This window comes from Formica exsecta, unplaced genomic scaffold, assembly GCF_003651465.1.
Source record: "Formica exsecta isolate Colony F162 unplaced genomic scaffold, ASM365146v1 scaffold2, whole genome shotgun sequence".
NCBI lineage: Eukaryota > Metazoa > Arthropoda > Insecta > Hymenoptera > Formicidae > Formica > Formica exsecta.
The window spans coordinates 5,461,149-5,480,047 of NW_021849297.1; the positions used below are offsets into that span (position 1 = coordinate 5,461,149).

Consider the following 18,899-nt stretch of genomic DNA (forward strand, 5'->3'; position numbering starts at 1 on the left):
TCTTGTCAATTCTAGAAGCATCACTTGCTGAAGATGCTCCGTCGTCCGGAGACCATTTCCGGCCAATTCGCCCCGCGTCTTCTGCGCTTGAGTTTCCATTGACCTCTCGACGGCGAAGCGGCCTAACAAAAAGCCGCAGAGAAGACAGAGGAAACCGACCGAGAAGAGAAACGAGAAACACAATCGTTTCGTTACGTATTCACTGGACTCGTCGATATTGCGGGTCATTTGGAAGCTCAGGACTCGCTGCATCCTTGTAGGATGTTCGTAGAAATTTTTTTGAGCTTCTTCTTGTCACCCTTTATTATGTCATGCTTCGTCAAATTAAATTATTCCTCTTGGTATAATTGCATCGTGAAAATGGTGAATGAAATCTGACGTTGTAAACGTCTTTGAAATTATAAATATATTACGACTTATATATTGTTATTATAGCAGTAGAACAAATTCACTTTAGACTGTTTCTAAACGAAACCCACGTGCACAAAACTCTTTTAAACCATTGTTCTCATGACCATAATTAAAGCTAGACAAATACGATGGATCTTCATTAAATATGACGTATAAGATACCCTTGTGAAATATTCGCGCGCAAGTCTCAATTGTTCGATGAATCGCGAAAATAATTCACTGATTTTAATAATTGAATCGACAAAAAATCACAGATGTGTTATCCACGTTATCCTGATAACGCTACGGTTATTAAAATGATGATCCAAATCATTGATGACTTGGTATCATGCACTTCATGCCACACTTTTGTCTTCTTGCAGGAAAATTATTCGTTGGATTTGATCCACCGTAAAGACGGTCAACTTGACGGTTTCTGTCGTCGCCAAATATTGCGTGGGTCCTCGAAGATATATTTTACAGTCCGCCTCTTCGACGTCTCTCGTTTATTTTATTCTCGCGTCGGGGAAGAGCGCGCGCGTCGTTTTCGTCTTTGCCTCTTCGGAGGAAGATAGGGAAGCGAAGGGAAAAAAACATGTAAACAATATACAGGATGTGCTAGGGAAAATACAACAACGAGATCTATTCTCGGATCGAATCCGCACTTAACTCTTGTGCTCGATGAAAATATTTCGAAGTTTTAATTATTTCATTCTAGAAATGTATCGAGTTATTTTTCAAATTACTTTAAAAATTATCAAGCCTTAGAAATTAAACTATAGATAATTAAGAGATATGATAACATGGTTAATTATCGAGAATAGGAGATATAATTATCAAAGACAGGATTATAATATAAAAATTTTGAGATATTTCAAATTTGACGTATATAAGTATTTGAGAGGCAAGATTATTGGAGGCAAGATTATACAAGATTATAAAAAATCATTAAAAATTATAATACTATACACACATAGACATATACTATCACATGTTTCTTTGGACACCGCGTAGACAGACGTCAAGACTGTGGACGTCCCAACTTATTTCGGGTAATAATACGATGGCGGTTTCATTTATAAATAGTTTTCGATGTATTACGTGCACGTGCAAGGTTGTTCCAACTATAGCGCGTTCTGTACGTATTTTCGAAATACACACGGATTTTTCACACGTATTAATGACAATACCGATTTCGTCATATTTCAAGAAAGTCATAAGCGCGTCATATTTCAAGCAAGTCTTAAGCGCAGAGAAGCGCCTCGAGAAAAAAGACAGGAATAAGGATTATTTAAATATCCTCTAAATGTTTCAATCAAACTAAATTAGTTTCAGATTAGTTTCTGATTACGATTGAAGATAATAATATCGCGTAAGATATTTTAAACACCATTTATTACTTAGTATTTTGTATTACAATTAATTTCAGATCTTTAGTCTTCAAGCAAGTTTTATTTATGAAAATTAGATCGATCGTTATTAAATTGCAAATTAACTTTAGATATGGAGGAGAAAGAAAAAACTATAAATAAAATAATACAATTATCTCGTACGAAATCTTGTTGTTTTATGTTATACATTATATTACTTATGTTTTTGCTTTTTATATTAATTGTTACATTTTATTTTACAAGTAAATTTACATTACTTGATAGTCCAGAGTAAAAATATATAATGCGTTCTTTTATAGCGAATTCGGTTGGATACCACTAGATTGCATTTTAAGGATTATCATATAAAAATTTACAATATAAGCATGAATAATTAAAATATTAAGATAATTATAATAGCGTGAGTTATTATCATTATTTGCATTCAATAATAATAATAATAATAATAGCCTCTAGTATTAATTATTTTACTTTTTTAATTATTCATGCCATTATAAATTTGTGTGCAATTATCTTTATATATGTACATCAGTGCATCTAACCGAGTTCTATTAACATATTAAACATTGTCACCTATTACACAAGTCATGAAATTGATGTGTTTTATTTATTTGTCCGCTTTTTAATGTTTTTTGAACTCCCTAATTTTTCTAGAAAAAAAATATGTCACTGAGAATTGCAGATTTTTCAATTTTTTTTGCAGGAGATAAACATTCTGTAGTTAATTTAACAATTCGGTTTGTAAAATTAAAGCGTTTCGCAGTATTTAAAACAACACCGCATGCGTGCAATCATCTTACTATTTGTCAATTTTGGGTATCGAGTCGCAACAATTAACATTTATATCATCTGGATATCTCTACAAATAAACAACAAATGCTATTTCATACTTGCATGCTTATATCCGAAGTCTTGTAAAAGTTTTTTCATTGTCCTTTCAGATAGTGATGCTACTTAACAATATACGATTCTTGATCGATATGAATACATTGATTGTTTATTGGAGGATCAAGGATACTTTCGTATAATATACAAGAATATTTTCGTAATATATAATGGATTTTTCACGAGCATTAATGACAATATTGTTTTTACGAAACATATTTGAAAGTTATTTGTCTATTCCTTAAATACAGAAAACCGTTCCGAAAGAAAGAGAAAAATAAATTATTTAGAAATATCATCAAAATAAAATTAAATGAATTTAGTATCTAATTATTGTTGAAGGCAATATATAATAATATTCCGAAATACATTTTTGTTTCTATTACAGTTATTCTCACATTTCTGTTCGTTGAACAATTTTTTTTTATGACAACTACATTGTAATTGTGTTATATCGCAATTTAAATTTATGTTCGTCAAGAGGAAGAAATAATTAAAATTAACAAAATGAGAAATTTATCTTATACGAAATTCTTCAGCGCTTTACTTATATCGATTATTATATAGTTTCGCACTATTGTATATTATCATTTAATTTTTGGTTATTATTTTGCCAATTTTTACTTGGGATGTTCCTGACAATCCTGATTTTGTAGACAGCAAACGTTTTTTTGTGGCTTCTTCCATTTTTTCATCCAGTTTTTCGGCATGATTTGTTACATAATGTTCAAATAAAACACAAAACTCAGAAAATTTCTCAAAACAAACGTCGCACTCGAAAGACTCTGTACAAAAACAAAAATATTCATACGATTGATTTGAAAAAAAGCAACATATTTTATAAATATTTCTTACCATGTTCTCTTAAATGTGTGTAGTAATTGGCGTACCGTGTATAGTTTTTAGAACAATGACGACAGGTATATCGAAGCACCTGTTTGTGATCTTTATTAATGTGTTCCCGAAACGCTACCAAGGATTGATAGGTTTTTCTGCAATTATCGCATCTGTAAGGTCTGACGGAGTGGACTTGCTCGTGATCGGTCAATTCTCTTATTTTGGCGAACTGAATTTTACATACATGGCAAACGTACAGTCTCTTAGTTGATGCGAGAAATCGCACCGATTCGATTATGTTTATAAAATGATCTATCCAATATACGAAGCTTGCTCCTTGTTCCATCACGCTCGCAATCTTCGCTTGATTTGTATGACGTTTCAAAGCGAAATTTGTTTTTCAAGAACACCCTCGCAATCGTGATTGCCAATTTTTTACTTATATTTTCCGACAGCACTTTCCAAATTTCTCTCTTGATTTGTCTGTGTTCTATAAGACTTCACAATGTATATATATACACATTGTGAACGTTATTAATGAGATACATACACAATGTATATATATATGTATATATATGATACACGTGTATATATACATAAATATATATGTCCATATCTTAAGATATGGGATATGTGATTATTTGAAATAATTCATAGGAAAATAATTTTTGTATTCTCGATATCAAAAATATTTAAATTATACGGAATTATTCAAATTCAATTCCAACGTGACAAGATCAATCGGATTCGATTTGATTTTGTTCTTGCGAGTACCCGCACATTCCTAATCTTAAGCGTTCGTGACTTTTGAGATAACGTTTCTGGCCGAAGCTGATGCCGCATTGCTGACACGTATACGGCTTTTCCTCGGAGTGGATACGCTTATGTCTAGTCAAGTCGTTTTTCACGCCGAAACCCTTGCCGCATACGTCGCACGTGTGATTTTTTTCACCCGTGTGCACCGTCAAGTGACCCAGCATCTGCTGTCTCCAGCGAAATCTCTTGGCGCAATAGATGCACTTATGCGGGAACTCATCTGTATGAGTCTTGCTGTGTATATAAAGGGACGCTTTAGTCTTGAATGTCTTGCCACAGGTGTGACACACATACGGGCGTTCACCGGTATGAATACGCCGATGGTCCTCCATGGCGGTCTTCATAGCAAAACTGCGGCCGCATATGTCGCAAGCGTGATTCTTTACGCCGTCGTGCACGTGCTTCAGATGATAATACAAACTACCGCCCTGGATAAATTGCTTACCGCAGATATGACACGTGTACGATTTTTCTCCCTTGTGCGTGCGTACATGAGCCCAGTAGCTTTTCCGTGAAGGAAACTTTTTATTACAGATCTTGCAAATCATTGCCGCATCATTGATGGATGAAATTCTTTCAGTTTTACACTGTTTGACATTTTTTTCTAGACAAGCATTAGCGTTCATCTCGGCGATATATTCCGTCGAAATATCCTTCATTTCTTTTGCACCACTTGCGCGCGTCAGTTTAGCAGGATTGGAACCTTTGTCTTTTGTATTTTTATTTTTCTGCTTTTCACTTTTTGATTTATTCGACGAACGCATTTTGGGAAATATATTTATTTGAGATGGTAAACATTTAATTGATTGATCATTAGCAATATTATTTGTAAGAGATGGGATATTCTTTGGATCTTGGTTGATCGTATTGTATGTTTCAGTTTGAATCGAATTAATTTTATTACTGTGTTTTCCGGCGAGTATCTTGTACTTTTGCCGAGAGTAGCTATGGACGGTTGTTCGATCGTGCATAATCTGATTCTTCAATCTGAAAAATAAAAAATAACTACATGCTTGTTATCGAATAATCATTTATACTACACATCTTCATTATATTAATGCAATCTCCAGTGTCCCAAAATTTTTATTAAATAAAAAATCTGTTATACAAACCAAATATGAAATAAGATTATATTGTCTAAGGTAAAATTTCGTATTTTCGAGAGATTTAATCCATTATTTACTCTCTATTAATTGTTAATATTTGTATATACAATTATATATCTATAATAAAATTTTGTATATGTATAATATTTATATATTACATATAAAAATAATTCAATAAAAATATAAATGTTATTTATGCAAGAAGAGTTTTTTTTAATAGTTAAGAGGAAAATATCTTATGATATATAAAAGATTAAGTAATTAATTTATAATTTTATATTTGCTAGAAGAAAGTAACGTATAATCAAACAAGCAAGATATAAGAAAAATTCATTATTTTTCTGTTTTAAACAACCGAATATATTATAATCACTCAATTCCATATCAATAGAAATTCATTCGTTGCGTATACAACAATTATGGATATGCTTTAAAGACAATTACAACTTCTAAAATATAAACAGAAGTGTATTCGATCCACTTGTCTGATAGTATTTTCCTCTGATAATTTAAAAATATATTTCCTGAAATCTATTTACAACTTTTCTTGTTCAGTCTTCTTCTTCTGGTGTTACTTAACAAATTTTGCGGCAGAATTTGATGTTAAATTTCCAAAATTACAGAATATTGTTGTCATTTCACGTCAGTTATTTTGTGTACTTCTTTCTTGATGGCATCTAATCAAAGCTTATTTTTATTTAATTTTTTTGTTTCAATAATTGTTAAAAAGTCCAAAAGATATTACTTTTTTGAGAATAATGACGAAATTATATCCAATACCAATAATTTCCGTGTATTTTGCCTTTACACATGCAAGATTCTCTTTAATACAAAAAATTAATCAATAAATCGAATAAATCTATTAACATTTCCGAGCGATATCGACATAAAGAGAAATTAGTTCGAGAGGTCGAAGTACTTTTTTCTTATTTCCTCTTATTTTGTTACAAAATTTACAATATAAGCATGAATAATTAAAATATTAAGATAATTATAATAGCGTGAGTTAATAATAATAATAATAATAGCCTCTAGTATTAATTATTTTATTTCTTTAATTATTTATGCCATTATAAATTTGTGTGTAATTATCTTTATGTATGTACATCAGTGTATATAACGAGTTCTATTAACCTATTACACATTACACAAGTCATGAAATTGATGTGTTTTATTTATTTGTCCGCTTTTTAATGTTTTTTGAATTCCCTAATTTTTCTAGAAAAAAAATATAAGTCACTGAGAATTGCAGATTTTTTAATTTTTTTTTGCAGGAGATAAACATTCTGTAGTTAATTTAACAATTCGGTTTGTAAAATTAAAGCGTTTCGCAGTATTTAAAACAACACCGCATGCGTGCAATTATCTTACTATTTGTCAATTTTGAATATCGAGTCGCAACAATTAACATTTATATCATCCGGATATCTCTACAAATAAACAACAAATGCTATTTCATACTTGCATGCTTATATCCGAAGTCTTGTAAAAGTTTTTTCATTGTCCTTTAATTTTAGATGATCTTGTAATACAAATTGTAGAAAATCAGGATGTCAATTAAAACTGCATTACAAATCACAACTAGAATAATATTGCAGCGCAACTAGAACAATATTATATATACAATCGATATTCTACTCGTCGGATTCAATGGCATTCTATATGCGCTATGTGTCGAGATACTTTGAAAAACAAATAAATCCCTCTTTCATATTTAGACGTTATAAAAGCCTCTACGACCTTGTGAAAACTTCTGTATTGTTTCTTCAGATAGCACAACATCCTATCGGATTGATAAGAATGCGTCGGTGATGAAAGACGCTCGTCGTAATACATCAGAATATGTCGATTTTTCCAGCACCTGCTTTTATCTGAAATGTGTGCGCGAAGTCGTAGGGCAATATTTCGATCATAAATAATTTTTTGTTTATTACGTGCATGTACAAGATTGAAAGAGAAAAATAAATTATTTAGAAATATCATCAAAATAAAATTAAATGAATTTAATATCTAATTATTGTTGAAATATATAATAATATTCCGAAATACATTTTTGTTTCTATGACAGTTATTCTCACATTTCTGTTCGTTAAACAATTTTTTTATGACAACTACATTGTAATTGTGTTATATCGCAATTTAAATTTATGTTCGTCAAGAGGAAGAAATAATTAAAATTAACAAAATGAGAAATTTATCTTATACGAAATTCTTCAGCGCTTTACTTATATCGATTATCATATAGTTTCGCACTATTGTATATTATCATTTAATTTTCGGTTATTATTTTGCAAATTTGCAAATTTTTACTTGGGATGTTCCGGACAATCCTGATTTTGTAGACAGCAAAGGTATTTTCTGGCTTCTTCCATTTTTTTTTCATCCACTTTTTCGACATGATTTATTACATAATGTTCAAATAAAACACGATACTCAGAGAATTGCTTAAAACAAACGTCGCACTCGAAGCACTCTGTACAAAAACAAAAATATTCATACGATTGATTTGAAAAAAAGCAACATATTTTATAAATATTTCTTACCATGTTCTCTTAAATGTGTGTAGTAATTGGCGTACCGTGTATAGTTTTTAGAACAATGACGACAGGTATATCGAAGCACCTGTTTGTGATCTTTATTAATGTGTTCCCGAAACGCTACCAAGGATTGATAGGTTTTTCTGCATCTATCGCATCTGTAAGGTCTGTCGGAGTGGACTTTCGTGTGTTCGACGTATTTTGGTATTTCGGCGAACTGAATTTTACATACATTGCAAGCGTACGGTCTCTCGGTTGATGCGAGAATTCGCACCGATTCCATTATGTTTATAAAATGATCTGTCGAAGATGTGAAGCTTGCTCCTTGTTCCATCACGCTCGAAATCTTCGCTTGATTTGTATGACGTTTCAAAGCGGAATTTGTTTTTCAAGAACACCCTCGCAATCGTGATTGCCGATTTTTTACTTATATTTTCCGACAGCACTTTCCAAATTTCTCTCTTGATTTGTCTGTGTTCTATAAGACGCTCTAATAATTTTAGACGATCTTGTTATACAAATTGTAGGAAATCAGGATGTCAATTAAAACTGCATTACAAATCACAACTAGAACAATATTGCAGCGCAACTAGAACAATATTATATATACAATCGATATCCTACTCCTCGGATTCAATAGCATTCTATATGCGCTATGTGTCGAGATACTTTGAAAAACAAATAAATCCATATTTCATATTTAGACGTTATAAAAGCCTCTATGACCTTGTGAAAACTTCTGTATTGTTTCTTCAGATAGCACAACATGCTATCGGATTGGTAAGAATGCGTCGGTGATGAAAAACGCTCGTCGTAATACATCAGAATATGTCGATTTTTCCAGCACCTGCTTTTATCTGAAATGTGTGCGCGAAGTCGTAGGTTCAATTTCATATCAATAGAAATTCACTCGTTGCGTATACAACAATTCTGGATATGCTTTAAAGACAATTACAACTTCTAAAATCTAAACAGAAGTGTCTTCGATCCACTTGTCTGATAGTATTTTCCTCTGATAATTTAAAAATATATTTCCTGAAATCTATTTACAACTTTTCTTGTTCAGTCTTCTTCTTCTGGTGTTACTTAACAAATTTTGCGGCAGAATTTGATGTTAAATTTCCAAAATTACAGAATATTGTTGTCATTTCACGTCAGTTATTTTGTGTACTTCTTTCTTGATGGCATCTAATCAAAGCTTATTTTTATTTAATTTTTTTGTTTCAATAATTGTTAAAAAGTCCAAAAAAAACTTTTTTGAGAATAATGACGAAATTATTCAATACTAATAAATTCCGTATACACACATGCAAGATTCTCTTTAATCTATAATCCAAAAAATTTATCAATAAATCAAATAAATCAATTAACATTTCCGAACGATATCAACATAAAGAGAAATAAGTTCGAGAAGTCAAAGTATTTTCTTCTTATTTCCTCTTATTTGGTTACAGTTAAGTTTTTAAAATGTTCAAGATTTTCAAGACTTGGCAACCAGCGGCATGGTTTTTCGAAATGTTTGTTGATAAGATGCCGCCGCATCGACTGTTTCGTATTGAATTCCGCCAGGCAAATAGAACAACTAAACGGCTTTTTGTGTATACGTAGATGATTATACAGTTTCTTCGATGTATAGAAAAATTTGTGGCAGTATACACATTTGTATTGAATTTTACCATGCATTTTCCTGCGATGTATTAATCCCTTATAAGCCACAGGACAAAAAATACAGACGTCTGTGTGTCTTGCTTTGTGCCATTCTTTATTATGGCTCTTAAGTGTTTTCCGATCGAGACAGACTATATTACAGCGAAAGCAAAAATTCATTTCATTGTGATCGATAAGAATGTGACAGTCTAAATCTGTTTGTCGGATGAATCGGCTGTTACATTTGTAGCAGAAAAGCGATTCTTCCGAAGACTCTATACGGTTTATTGCTTGATTTCTCGACATCTTTGCGTTTTATTGGCGGCACTTTATATAATGTTTCAATTCAAATTTATCATCAGAAGATACATTTATGATACGTAAAGGTTGGTTTTCTTCGGGATTCTTGCTCCTGATTTCCTTTTCTTCCTCTTCTTTACTCGTCAAGATTCTATTCGATTGAATGTTTTTCAATTCTTCCTAATCAAGAATTCACTTGTGTTGTGTTACACAACATTGTATATTTCGTCAGAACGTATCCATAAACAAACAACGAAACCTGTTTATGTTTATATATATACAGTTTTGTGAAAGTTTTCACAGTGCCTTTTCAGATAGCGTTCCTGAGTGAATCCAGCGTTACAAATCGTGCAAATATGTGACTGTTGATCGATATGAATACGTTGATGACGAACAACACAACTCTTGCTGCTGAAATGCTCGTCACAGATATCGCAAGCATAAGGCTTTTGATCGAAATGCCAGGACACATGCTTGTCCAATTCTTGCTTCCTCCGGAAACCGCGATCGCATAGATCGCAATGATGCGGTAAAATTTGGGAATGATAGAGCCGATGCACGTGCAGGGACGCCTTCTGTTTGAAAGATTTGCCACAGGTCTCGCACGTATGAGGTCTCTCGCCGGTATGAGTGCGTCTGTGCTCGTCCCTCGACTCATATTACCATAGAAAATAAAACTTTTATATTTTATATTTTACCTGTTTGAAAATAATTTTAATGGATTAATGATTTTTGCGATTAAAATGATACCAAACATGACATAAACCGGATAATTTTTAGTTAAATTTGTAATCAAAATTTTTATATTATTAATTTAGGTAAAAATTTTCCGATTTATGTTGTATTTAATGTCATTTTAATCACAAAAATCTCATTAATCCATTAAAATTATTCTCAAACCGATAAAATACAAGAAAGAATCTCTTTTAAAGTAAGAATCGAAGTGACAAAAATCTAAATTATAAATTATCGTTTTGTTCCGATCCTTACGAATAATAACTATTTTTCTATCAATATTTAGAGTAAAGATATTTTGTTCCATGCTTTATCGTTTGACTTTTCGACGATTTAAATGTGATTCGTGAGGCGAGACGACGGCCGCACACGTCGCAAACAAAATTCTTGACGCCATTGTGGACATCACGTACATGTCTGTTCATATTGGATGCCGATCGGAAGCTCTTGTCGCAGATAGAACAGTTGTAAGGTCGCGCGTCTGTGTGAATATTACAGTGGATGAGCAGATTATACGAGGTGGAGAGAATTTTCCCGCATTCTTTACATTTGTAGGAGATGCATTTGTTCTCATTCTTTGAGCGAGTTAATTCTGCGTGTTTATGTTCCGATATCTGTTCGCATCGTCCCATATTGTTTCGAGAATCTATCGTGTGGTTCTTTTGAAGCTTCTGCTTTTTTTCAAAGCTATCCAGATGGGAATCTGCCGAATGATCGTTTCGCGATTCCAATCTTTCATTGAGATCATCGGGATGAGTCAATGATTGATATTTCTTGTTAGATATTGTTGAATGAAGCTTCCCGACATTAATCGGTAATCCTTCCGTGTTGGATTCGTAGTCCTTTTGCGAATTGTCTCCAATACGTCTCACCTTCTCATTTGATACTCGACACGTCCATCTGAAAAGAGAGTCAGCCTGTTACTTCGCGGTGGCCGAGCAGCGTGGCGGTTCATGATTGAGTCTCTTATGATTAACTAAGTAACGTTTCTGTCGGAATGAGAGACTGCAATCGGTACAACGCCAAGGTTTCTCGTCAGAATGGATCAGACGATGTCGCTTCAATTCGTACTTGATACGGAAGCAACGGCCGCACACATCACAGGCGTGCGGCTTTTCGCCGGTATGTTTGGTAATATGAACCATCAGCGGCGGTCGCGTGCGAAAGGTTTGCCCGCAATAGCTGCACTTGAACGGGAACACGTCCGAGTGTGTACGATTGTGCACGAACAGGGAGGCCTTCTGCTTGAATGTTTTACCGCATACGTTGCAAACATATGGCCGCTCGCCGGTATGAATGCGTCTGTGATCCTCGACATTGCGCCGCGTCGAGAACATACGGCCGCACAGATCGCATGGTACTTTCTTGATGCCGGCGTGGGTCTCTTTCAGATGTCGGGCCAGACCCTGATTTACGCGGAACCGTTTGCCGCATAAGTGGCAAGTAAACAATCGCTCGCCCGTGTGAATGCGTAGGTGCCAGTAGAAGGTATATGGCGAATTCAGATTCTTTCCACATTCGCTGCAATGGTAATACATTTTACCGTTGTGCTCCATTCTGGCGCGCAATACCGTCTCTGTGGCGACAAATGATTTTCGGTTCTTTTTTATGAATTCAGGATGTACCTCTCTTATATGGGCGTTTAATAGCTTCCTTTTTTTCACAGTGTGTTCACAATACTCGCAGGAATAAGTTTCGGATCGTTTTTTCGGAGATTTTGTTGATGAAACGCGATATTGATCTTCATCATTATTTCGACTCTTGATGTCTTCCATCAGATGATTGAAATTGTTTCGATTTATCAAATTATAATCTGTCTTCCTTTTATCTTCTGTCATTTTAATTCCTGATAAATCTTCTGTGTTGGTTGTATTACAAACCATCACATGACGTATGAGATGATGCTTTCGTGTGAAGACGCGTTGACAGCTATCACAAGTGTAGCCCTTTTTTACAGATTCACTTGTTGATTGTAGGGCTATTGATTGATACTTTAAGGCATTTGAATCCGCTTTTTCGTCGTATCTTACAATATTGCTATTATCCAGTAAATTGCGTGTTTCTTTTTTTGAGATTTCTCTAGCAATCTCTGCGCTTCTCGCCAGAGTGTTTTCGTACTTTATCGTAATATTATTTGCCCATAGAGTAGCGCTACGAGAGGAGCGACACATCACGAAAGATTTCTCCATTGCCGGCTTACACCTGGAAAAACAACAAATGCGGCAGGTTTGAATCGGTTTCCTTCCAGGCATGATAATGAAGAACCATACTTATATAGAAGAAGAGGAAGACAAAGAGAAAGAAGGAAAGTGATATTGCGTCCAGCGCAAGCTGTTATCACTAAGCACATTCTTTATCGTTAAGACGCTCGCAGAGATTCGTTGTGCCGGCTTTTAATGTGATTGTTCAGATAGCGCTTTTGTCGGAAGGCGAGACCGCACTTGATGCAGACAAACGGCTTGCTCTCGGAATGGATGAGCTTGTGTCGTGCAAGTTCGGACTTGACTCGGAATTTCTTCGCGCACACGTCGCACGCATGGTTCTTCTCGCCGGTATGCGTAGTTATATGAGCCAGCACCTCCTGTCGTCGGCGGAACCTTTTGCTACAATACGAGCACGCGTGAGGGAACTCGTTAGTATGAAGTTTGCTGTGGATATAGAGGGACGCCTTGGATTTGAAGGTCTTGCCGCACGAATCGCAGACGTACGGCCGTTCGCCGGTATGAGTGCGTCGATGATCCTCTCGTGTAGCTTTGGACGCGAACGATTTGCCACACAGATCGCACATAAAGTTCTTCAGTTTTGCGTGCACATCCTTCAAGTGCCTGGTGAGTCCGCCGGAATCGCGAAACTGCTTGCCGCATACGTGACAAGTGAACGGTCGCTCATCTTTATGAATCCTCATGTGGCGTAGATATGAATCCTTCAATCTGAAGCACTTTCCACACTCGGCACACAGAAAAGATTCCTCCTTATGCGATGCTTTGCTGCTTTTGCATAAATCCTTATCCATTTCGTTATCGAGGGAATGCACCGATTCATCGTCTGGGATTTGATCTATCTGGATTTTCTCCTTGTCGCGCGCGAACGTCCGATAAGGCTCATTCTCGCGATTAGAGTCTCTTATAGAGTTTTGTGTGGGGATATGCTCTTTCTTCACCTCGGCGGTCAACCTCAAGGGATCGTTCTCCAGTTGTTCAGACATGGCGGGCGGTTGATCGTGCACCGTGTCCATTACGGTGATCCAAATCGGATCGCAGTCCTCGGTCGCCGCACTCTCAGGCTTTTTCAGGTTGCGTATTTTCGGTTGGCATCGTTTCCTGTATGGCTTCCAAAATGCATTCTGCGTGTCCGGGGACACTTTAAACGGTGTCCGGACGCCGCATGACCTGCAAAATAGCCGAAACTTGACTCCAGGTTTCGCACTTGCTGTGGACGATTGCCGTTTTGAGCTGGTTATATTTCGGCGCTTGTTTTTCTGGGTATAATCTTTAAAGCCAACCTCCGGTCGTTCCGGTACATTGCCTTTTTCTTTCTATGCTTTGCTCGGAATCTTTCATTAAGTTGTCGTAAAAATTTTCTTGGTGTGCCCAACGCCGGCAAATCGTTCTTTTTTCTCTTTTTTTTTTTTCAAATGATTGATTGAGTCATCAGTTACAACGCGTTATGATTGTGTGTATTCAATGTGAGATCGATCATATCTCCATCTTTTCGTAAAACGTATAGAAAACATTTAACAAGCATAGCACTTATATACATATATTTATTCATTTATTCTATTATCCCCGCTAAAAGTATAGTTATGGCAATTATAAGCAAAATTAACATAACAAATAGACAGTGAATGAAAAAACTTTGTGCTTTTTTTCATATACAGTTAACAAATTATGAGAATATATGAAATCATTACCTGTTAGATTTATTAATTTCTTCTATGCCATGTGCTCCATTTTTTTCGTTAATTTGCTGATCAGGCTGCAATAAAGAGATGTAACTGAATATCTTAATACAGAGAAATTATTTTTTACAATACTTTATTGTACTGTTTTATTATACTTACTTGCGAGTTTGTTGTGTTTGACACAATGGTTGGAGTTGTTGTTGTAACCAATGTAGAAACCTCAAAATTAGCTAAAGGTGCAGGATAATACTGCAAAATTAAAGAATGTATAATTAATATATACTGCCAAGATGTCAAAAATGAGACAAAGAAAAGGAGACAGAAAGAAAGATAGAAAAAAGTGTTTTACATTAAATTTTAAATGAAAAGAAAATAAAAAAAGAAAATATGTCAGGAAACATAGAGGCAATAAAAATTTTTGTGTTTTATCTTATATTTTCTTTTATCTTGTTTGATCTTACATCTTAGATTATAGTAAGTGTACTAAATTATTATAATTGTAAACAGATTTTCTTTAATAATATATTACTTATACTTTACCTGTTGCTTATTTTGTAATGTTTCCTGCATTTTCAGTAGTTTCTTCTCTGCACTTAGACATCCCTCGCTTAATTCATGCCAGGCCAACAACGTGTCTGCACAGTGATGACACAATTGCAATGGCAGAGTATCGCTTTTAGATATCTGTAAAGTAAATAGCGAATAAATAATATGCCATCACCGAGATAGTTGATGCTTAAATTGCACTTTGGCGATTAAGTACTGTACACACATGTATTGGCAAGTATTTGAGTATTTTACTAGGCAAGTCGTGCTCCGCTCCTTCGCCCTCGAAGATGGGTATTAGATTATCGCACGTATTGGCGCATGTTCTGCAGAGGTGTATCCACGTGAGGACTTCCTTCGTCTCGTGCTTGTGGGATGTCGTTTCCTCAACGTTCTCCCCGGAGTACCCCTCAACCTGGTCCTGCGACACCAGGAAGAAATCATCCTCGGTCTCCGACTCGTTGCGTTCCCGCTGCGTCACTATATTCTTCACAGTCTCGATTAGTATGGCATCCTCGCCAGAAGATTCCAGTATCGCCGAATTTCTGGGTTCCATGCCGACGAAAACGACGACCACGTGTCCGGTACGCGATCAACGTGACACGTCAAGCAGTCCGGAAATTCGTTTATTGTGCGACCATAGTCGAAACCGCGTTGACCAATGTATTAAAATAGACGATGAAAAAATAGATGAACACTTGACGTTCGAACGATCACTTCTTTCTAATCATTTCGACACTTCTTTCTAATCATTTCATCCGCATTCACAACCGGTTGACAGTTTTCCGAGGGATGCTGAGAGTCGGCTTTCAGTATAAGATGCCATGGGACGCCAGATCAGAATTAGCAGAAACGCATGGTGAAGTGTGACCAAGTGTTACCAGAGAGAAGCCTGAGAGGGGCCACGCCGCCGTTTTTCGAAAGACGCTTTTTCTAGTTAATACAGTAGCGCCAACTAGATTCATTTTAGAGCCAGCGGAATTACATGGCCAGGTTCACTTTTCGGTGCCACGGTAAAACGGCCAGTTGGTGTGAGTCCGTGCTAAATCCATATTGTGGATAAAAAATGCGGAGAAATATTATAAATTTATTAATGTTTTATTAGTTGCGCGTGATGTTTTGTCATTTTAGTATATACTACGGCTTGCGATAATAAGTTATTATTGAAGTATTTTTATAGGTACACGCATGTGAAATAAAAAATAAATTTTCTTCGATAAATTTTCTTAATAACTTTTTTCCTAATTTTTAAATGTAACGTATAGAAGATATTTACAATAAATTGTTTTCACTTTTTTCTTTCTCGACACAAAATTATCAAGCATTTTAAGCAATATTAAAAATTATGCTTTTAATTTATATAGCTCTTTATAATTAATCAATTTATTATTAATTATATTATTTAATTAATTTTTTATTTTATAAATTTATTTGGATGCATTAGGGCGCACCGATGCACATTAAAAGCGATTATATACAAATTTATATAAACATAAGTAATTAGAACAATAAAAAAATAATACTATAAGTCTTTTTAAAATAAACACATGACAATAAATACGCTCCGCTTAAAGCTATTTTTGCTTAAAAAACAAGATTCTTCGCCTTCATTTGCCCACTAAATGCTTCGGAGCAAGGATAGTGTCTAATGAAATGCATTTATTGAATATATAAAAACTTTTATAAAATTTTTTATATTTACATTTCTTATATTTTTGAACGTGATTTTACTTGATTAAAAAAATTTTTGCAAATAAAGTGACATAAAAAAACGCGACATTATTCGGATAAATTTCAATTAGATAAAATATTTTTTTCTTATCTAAATAAAAATTATCTGAATTATATCGTGTTTTTGGTGTCATTTTAATTAAAAATCTCATTAATCCATTAAAATGATTTAAAATTAATTAAAAATCTTATTAACTCATTAAATTATTTAAAAAATTACTTTCTAAAATAAAAAAAATGTTTTAGTTTTTATTATATAATATTTGTAAATATTATAAATAAATTATTATAGACAAGTAAAGGTCTCCGATGTTATCGAAAGCGAGAGCGAGAACGAGTAAAGAGTAAACGAGATGACATATATTGTCAGAGTTCCGAAGTCTTCTACACGCGAGGGGCTTATTCTTTTATTTTTATTACATAGTATTTCACGAGTATATATGTGTCATATTACCATAGAAAATAAAACTTTTATATTTTATATTTTACCTGTTTGAAAATAATTTTAATGGATTAATGATTTTTGCGATTAAAATGAATAGAACTGTAGTGGGGCGAGACTCTCAAATTCCTTTCTTATGTGTTTGTTATCATTCGCGCGGTGATACTCGAGCAGTAATGTAGCAGTGCGAGACTCCATAAAATTCCTTTCCTAAACGCGAGCGCGACAAGTGTCGAGAAGATTAATAATTAATTAGTCGTCGGTACCGTCATCGTGCCGCGGACGGTTTTCGCGTCTTTCGCGTCGCGTGTCAACACAGCATTGCCACGAGTCGCACAATGGCTCATATGTGGCACGCGCATTTGTGCGTTGAACGCACATTAGTGCGTCGTCGTTGCCGTCATCGTGCCGCACGAGCAACGATGCGTCGCGTTGTCGCGTTTTCGCGTTTTCGCGTCGTCGCCGTTTTCGCGCTTCGCGTTGGATTTCTATCTCGTTTTCATGATTGTTATCGAGAATCATACTTTGTTGCCGCCTAAAGGGGATGTCTCTCATGTCTCTCATCATTAATATATTAATACCTATTAATATAATTAATTTTATATTAATATCAGTTAATATTAATACTATATTAATATTATATATTATATAAATATTTATGTATTAATAAATTTAATATATTAATGCAGGCGCAATGTTAAAACGCCTCAGTGTCGCGGCTGAGGTGAATGCCGGCCGCGTAGCAACGTATGTTCGTGCATAGTATAGATGCATGTTCGCGCGGTTAATCTTGAACTTCGGTTCGAGAATTGGCTGTTGAGGGCACGTTCTGCTCCGACAAACGGTTCGGCCCGAATCGGTTAGAGTTCGGTCGATTGTTTTGGAATCGTCGTTCATGGGTCCCTTCTCTTGTACCGTCTAACAGCACATTGTAGCAATACTAACATGTTTGGCATTAGAGGAGTTGGCTGTACTTATTAGGTTCGATTTTCGCTCGCTAGAGAAGTTGACCGCCCGTTTTCTAAGTGATCTAGATTGTTAGCACCTACGAGGTGGGTATCTTCATTCATGACCCATCTCTTAGCCTTACGATAAACCCGGCTCAGTCTGTATGATAGAGACTTGGTGGTTCGTATGAAATCGTTCCTAATGAAGTTCGAGTCGGCCCTCGATGGGAGCAGGCGCGGACCAAGAGTCGAGCGAACCCCATTCGCGTCGATTCCATCAATCGATTTCGTCCTCTTCCGCTTCCGCTTAACCTTTGCTCGAAGTAATCGGTGAATTCCCGACTTGTCGACTCGAAGTGTGATTCTCACGTGAAGCGGGGTTCGATCGTGCCGAAATTCGAAAGTGCGGGAGTGTCGTTCAAAGTATCGCGCGTATAAGTGCGGAAGTAATCTTTTAATAAAAGTGCGGAAGTGCCGTTTAAAGTATCGCGCGTGTGAATCAACCCGAGAGGAGGAGGAGGCCTAGGAGAGACATCGGGCACCGGTGGAGCAACCCTGTGGTAAGTAAATTGTTATTTATATATTAATTACTTATTAATTGCATACGCGCAATTTAAATTGAGCAATTAATTGCATAATTTGTTTTTTTATTTATATGATTTAAACAAGAAAGAATTAGAAAAAAAAA

The 18,899-nt window shown here is 35.1% G+C and overlaps 7 protein-coding genes across 8 annotated transcripts in view; all 7 read right to left on the reverse strand.

Annotated features, from left to right (window-relative positions):
* The window catches only part of LOC115234322, a 3,794-nt gene extending 2,885 nt beyond the window's left edge, over positions 1-909 (reverse strand). The window contains exon 1 of the mRNA XM_029805325.1: positions 1-909. Coding sequence (XP_029661185.1) covers positions 1-252 — 252 coding nt within the window. The 5' untranslated portion in view covers positions 253-909.
* A 1,344-nt stretch (positions 910-2,253) lies between these two features.
* Positions 2,254-3,985, reverse strand: LOC115234328 (zinc finger protein 814-like). Its single transcript, XM_029805337.1, has 2 exons — positions 3,522-3,985; positions 2,254-3,451 (listed from the first exon to the last, which is right to left on the reverse strand). Exons 1-2 carry the CDS (start codon positions 3,847-3,849, stop codon positions 3,258-3,260), a joined length of 522 nt encoding a protein of 173 aa, XP_029661197.1. The 5' UTR covers positions 3,850-3,985; the 3' UTR covers positions 2,254-3,257.
* A 26-nt stretch (positions 3,986-4,011) lies between these two features.
* On the reverse strand, positions 4,012-9,405 carry LOC115234323 (zinc finger protein 239-like). Of its 2 annotated transcripts, none has more exons than XM_029805327.1 (2): positions 9,013-9,405; positions 4,012-5,306 (listed from the first exon to the last, which is right to left on the reverse strand). In XM_029805327.1, exon 2 carries the CDS (start codon positions 5,288-5,290, stop codon positions 4,241-4,243), a length of 1,050 nt encoding a protein of 349 aa, XP_029661187.1. In that variant the 5' UTR covers positions 5,291-5,306; positions 9,013-9,405; the 3' UTR covers positions 4,012-4,240. The 2 variants fall into 2 exon arrangements, with proteins under 2 accessions (XP_029661187.1, XP_029661186.1); XM_029805326.1 differs by lacking the exon at positions 9,013-9,405 and adding an exon at positions 5,965-6,396.
* Positions 7,433-8,448, reverse strand: LOC115234330 (zinc finger protein 883-like). The gene is made up of 2 exons (XM_029805339.1): positions 7,969-8,448; positions 7,433-7,898 (listed from the first exon to the last, which is right to left on the reverse strand). The coding sequence occupies exons 1-2, from the start codon at positions 8,294-8,296 to the stop codon at positions 7,732-7,734; spliced, it is 495 nt and encodes a 164-aa protein (XP_029661199.1). The 5' UTR covers positions 8,297-8,448; the 3' UTR covers positions 7,433-7,731.
* A 515-nt stretch (positions 9,406-9,920) lies between the features above and the next one.
* On the reverse strand, positions 9,921-11,564 carry LOC115234520 (zinc finger protein 239-like; the record flags this gene model as incomplete). The annotated part of the gene is made up of 2 exons (XM_029805656.1): positions 9,921-10,565; positions 10,989-11,564. Coding segments are annotated over 2 exons (963 nt in total), but the record flags the coding sequence as incomplete, so codon positions are not given.
* LOC115234321 (zinc finger protein OZF-like) lies at positions 11,539-13,010 on the reverse strand. Its single transcript, XM_029805324.1, is given in 2 exon segments — positions 11,539-12,880; positions 12,883-13,010. Coding segments are annotated over 2 exon segments (1,428 nt in total). The 5' UTR covers positions 12,995-13,010; the 3' UTR covers positions 11,539-11,564.
* On the reverse strand, positions 12,982-15,982 carry LOC115234320 (zinc finger protein 2-like). Its single transcript, XM_029805323.1, has 5 exons — positions 15,318-15,982; positions 15,086-15,229; positions 14,705-14,794; positions 14,555-14,619; positions 12,982-14,033 (listed from the first exon to the last, which is right to left on the reverse strand). The coding sequence occupies exons 1-5, from the start codon at positions 15,645-15,647 to the stop codon at positions 13,004-13,006; spliced, it is 1,659 nt and encodes a 552-aa protein (XP_029661183.1). The 5' UTR covers positions 15,648-15,982; the 3' UTR covers positions 12,982-13,003.
* Between the last annotated feature and the right edge of the window lie 2,917 nt (positions 15,983-18,899).

Excerpts from the sequence above, each read along its gene's own strand:
- LOC115234328 (XM_029805337.1), bottom strand. The coding sequence starts at position 3,849 with ATGGAACAAGGAGCAAGCTTCGTATATTGGATAGATCATTTTATAAAC. Across the intron at positions 3,452-3,521 it reads CACACATTTAAGAGAACATG|AGTCTTTCGAGTGCGACGTT; the intron begins GTAAGAAATATT and ends GTTTTTGTACAG.
- LOC115234330 (XM_029805339.1), bottom strand. The coding sequence starts at position 8,296 with ATGGAACAAGGAGCAAGCTTCACATCTTCGACAGATCATTTTATAAAC. Across the intron at positions 7,899-7,968 it reads CACACATTTAAGAGAACATG|AGTGCTTCGAGTGCGACGTT; the intron begins GTAAGAAATATT and ends GTTTTTGTACAG.
- LOC115234323 (XM_029805327.1), bottom strand. The coding sequence starts at position 5,290 with ATGCACGATCGAACAACCGTCCATAGCTACTCTCGGCAAAAGTACAAG.
- LOC115234320 (XM_029805323.1), bottom strand. The coding sequence starts at position 15,647 with ATGGAACCCAGAAATTCGGCGATACTGGAATCTTCTGGCGAGGATGCC. Across the intron at positions 15,230-15,317 it reads TCAAATACTTGCCAATACAT|ATATCTAAAAGCGATACTCT; the intron begins GTGTGTACAGTA and ends TTTACTTTACAG. Across the intron at positions 14,620-14,704 it reads CAAACACAACAAACTCGCAA|CCTGATCAGCAAATTAACGA; the intron begins GTAAGTATAATA and ends TCTTTATTGCAG.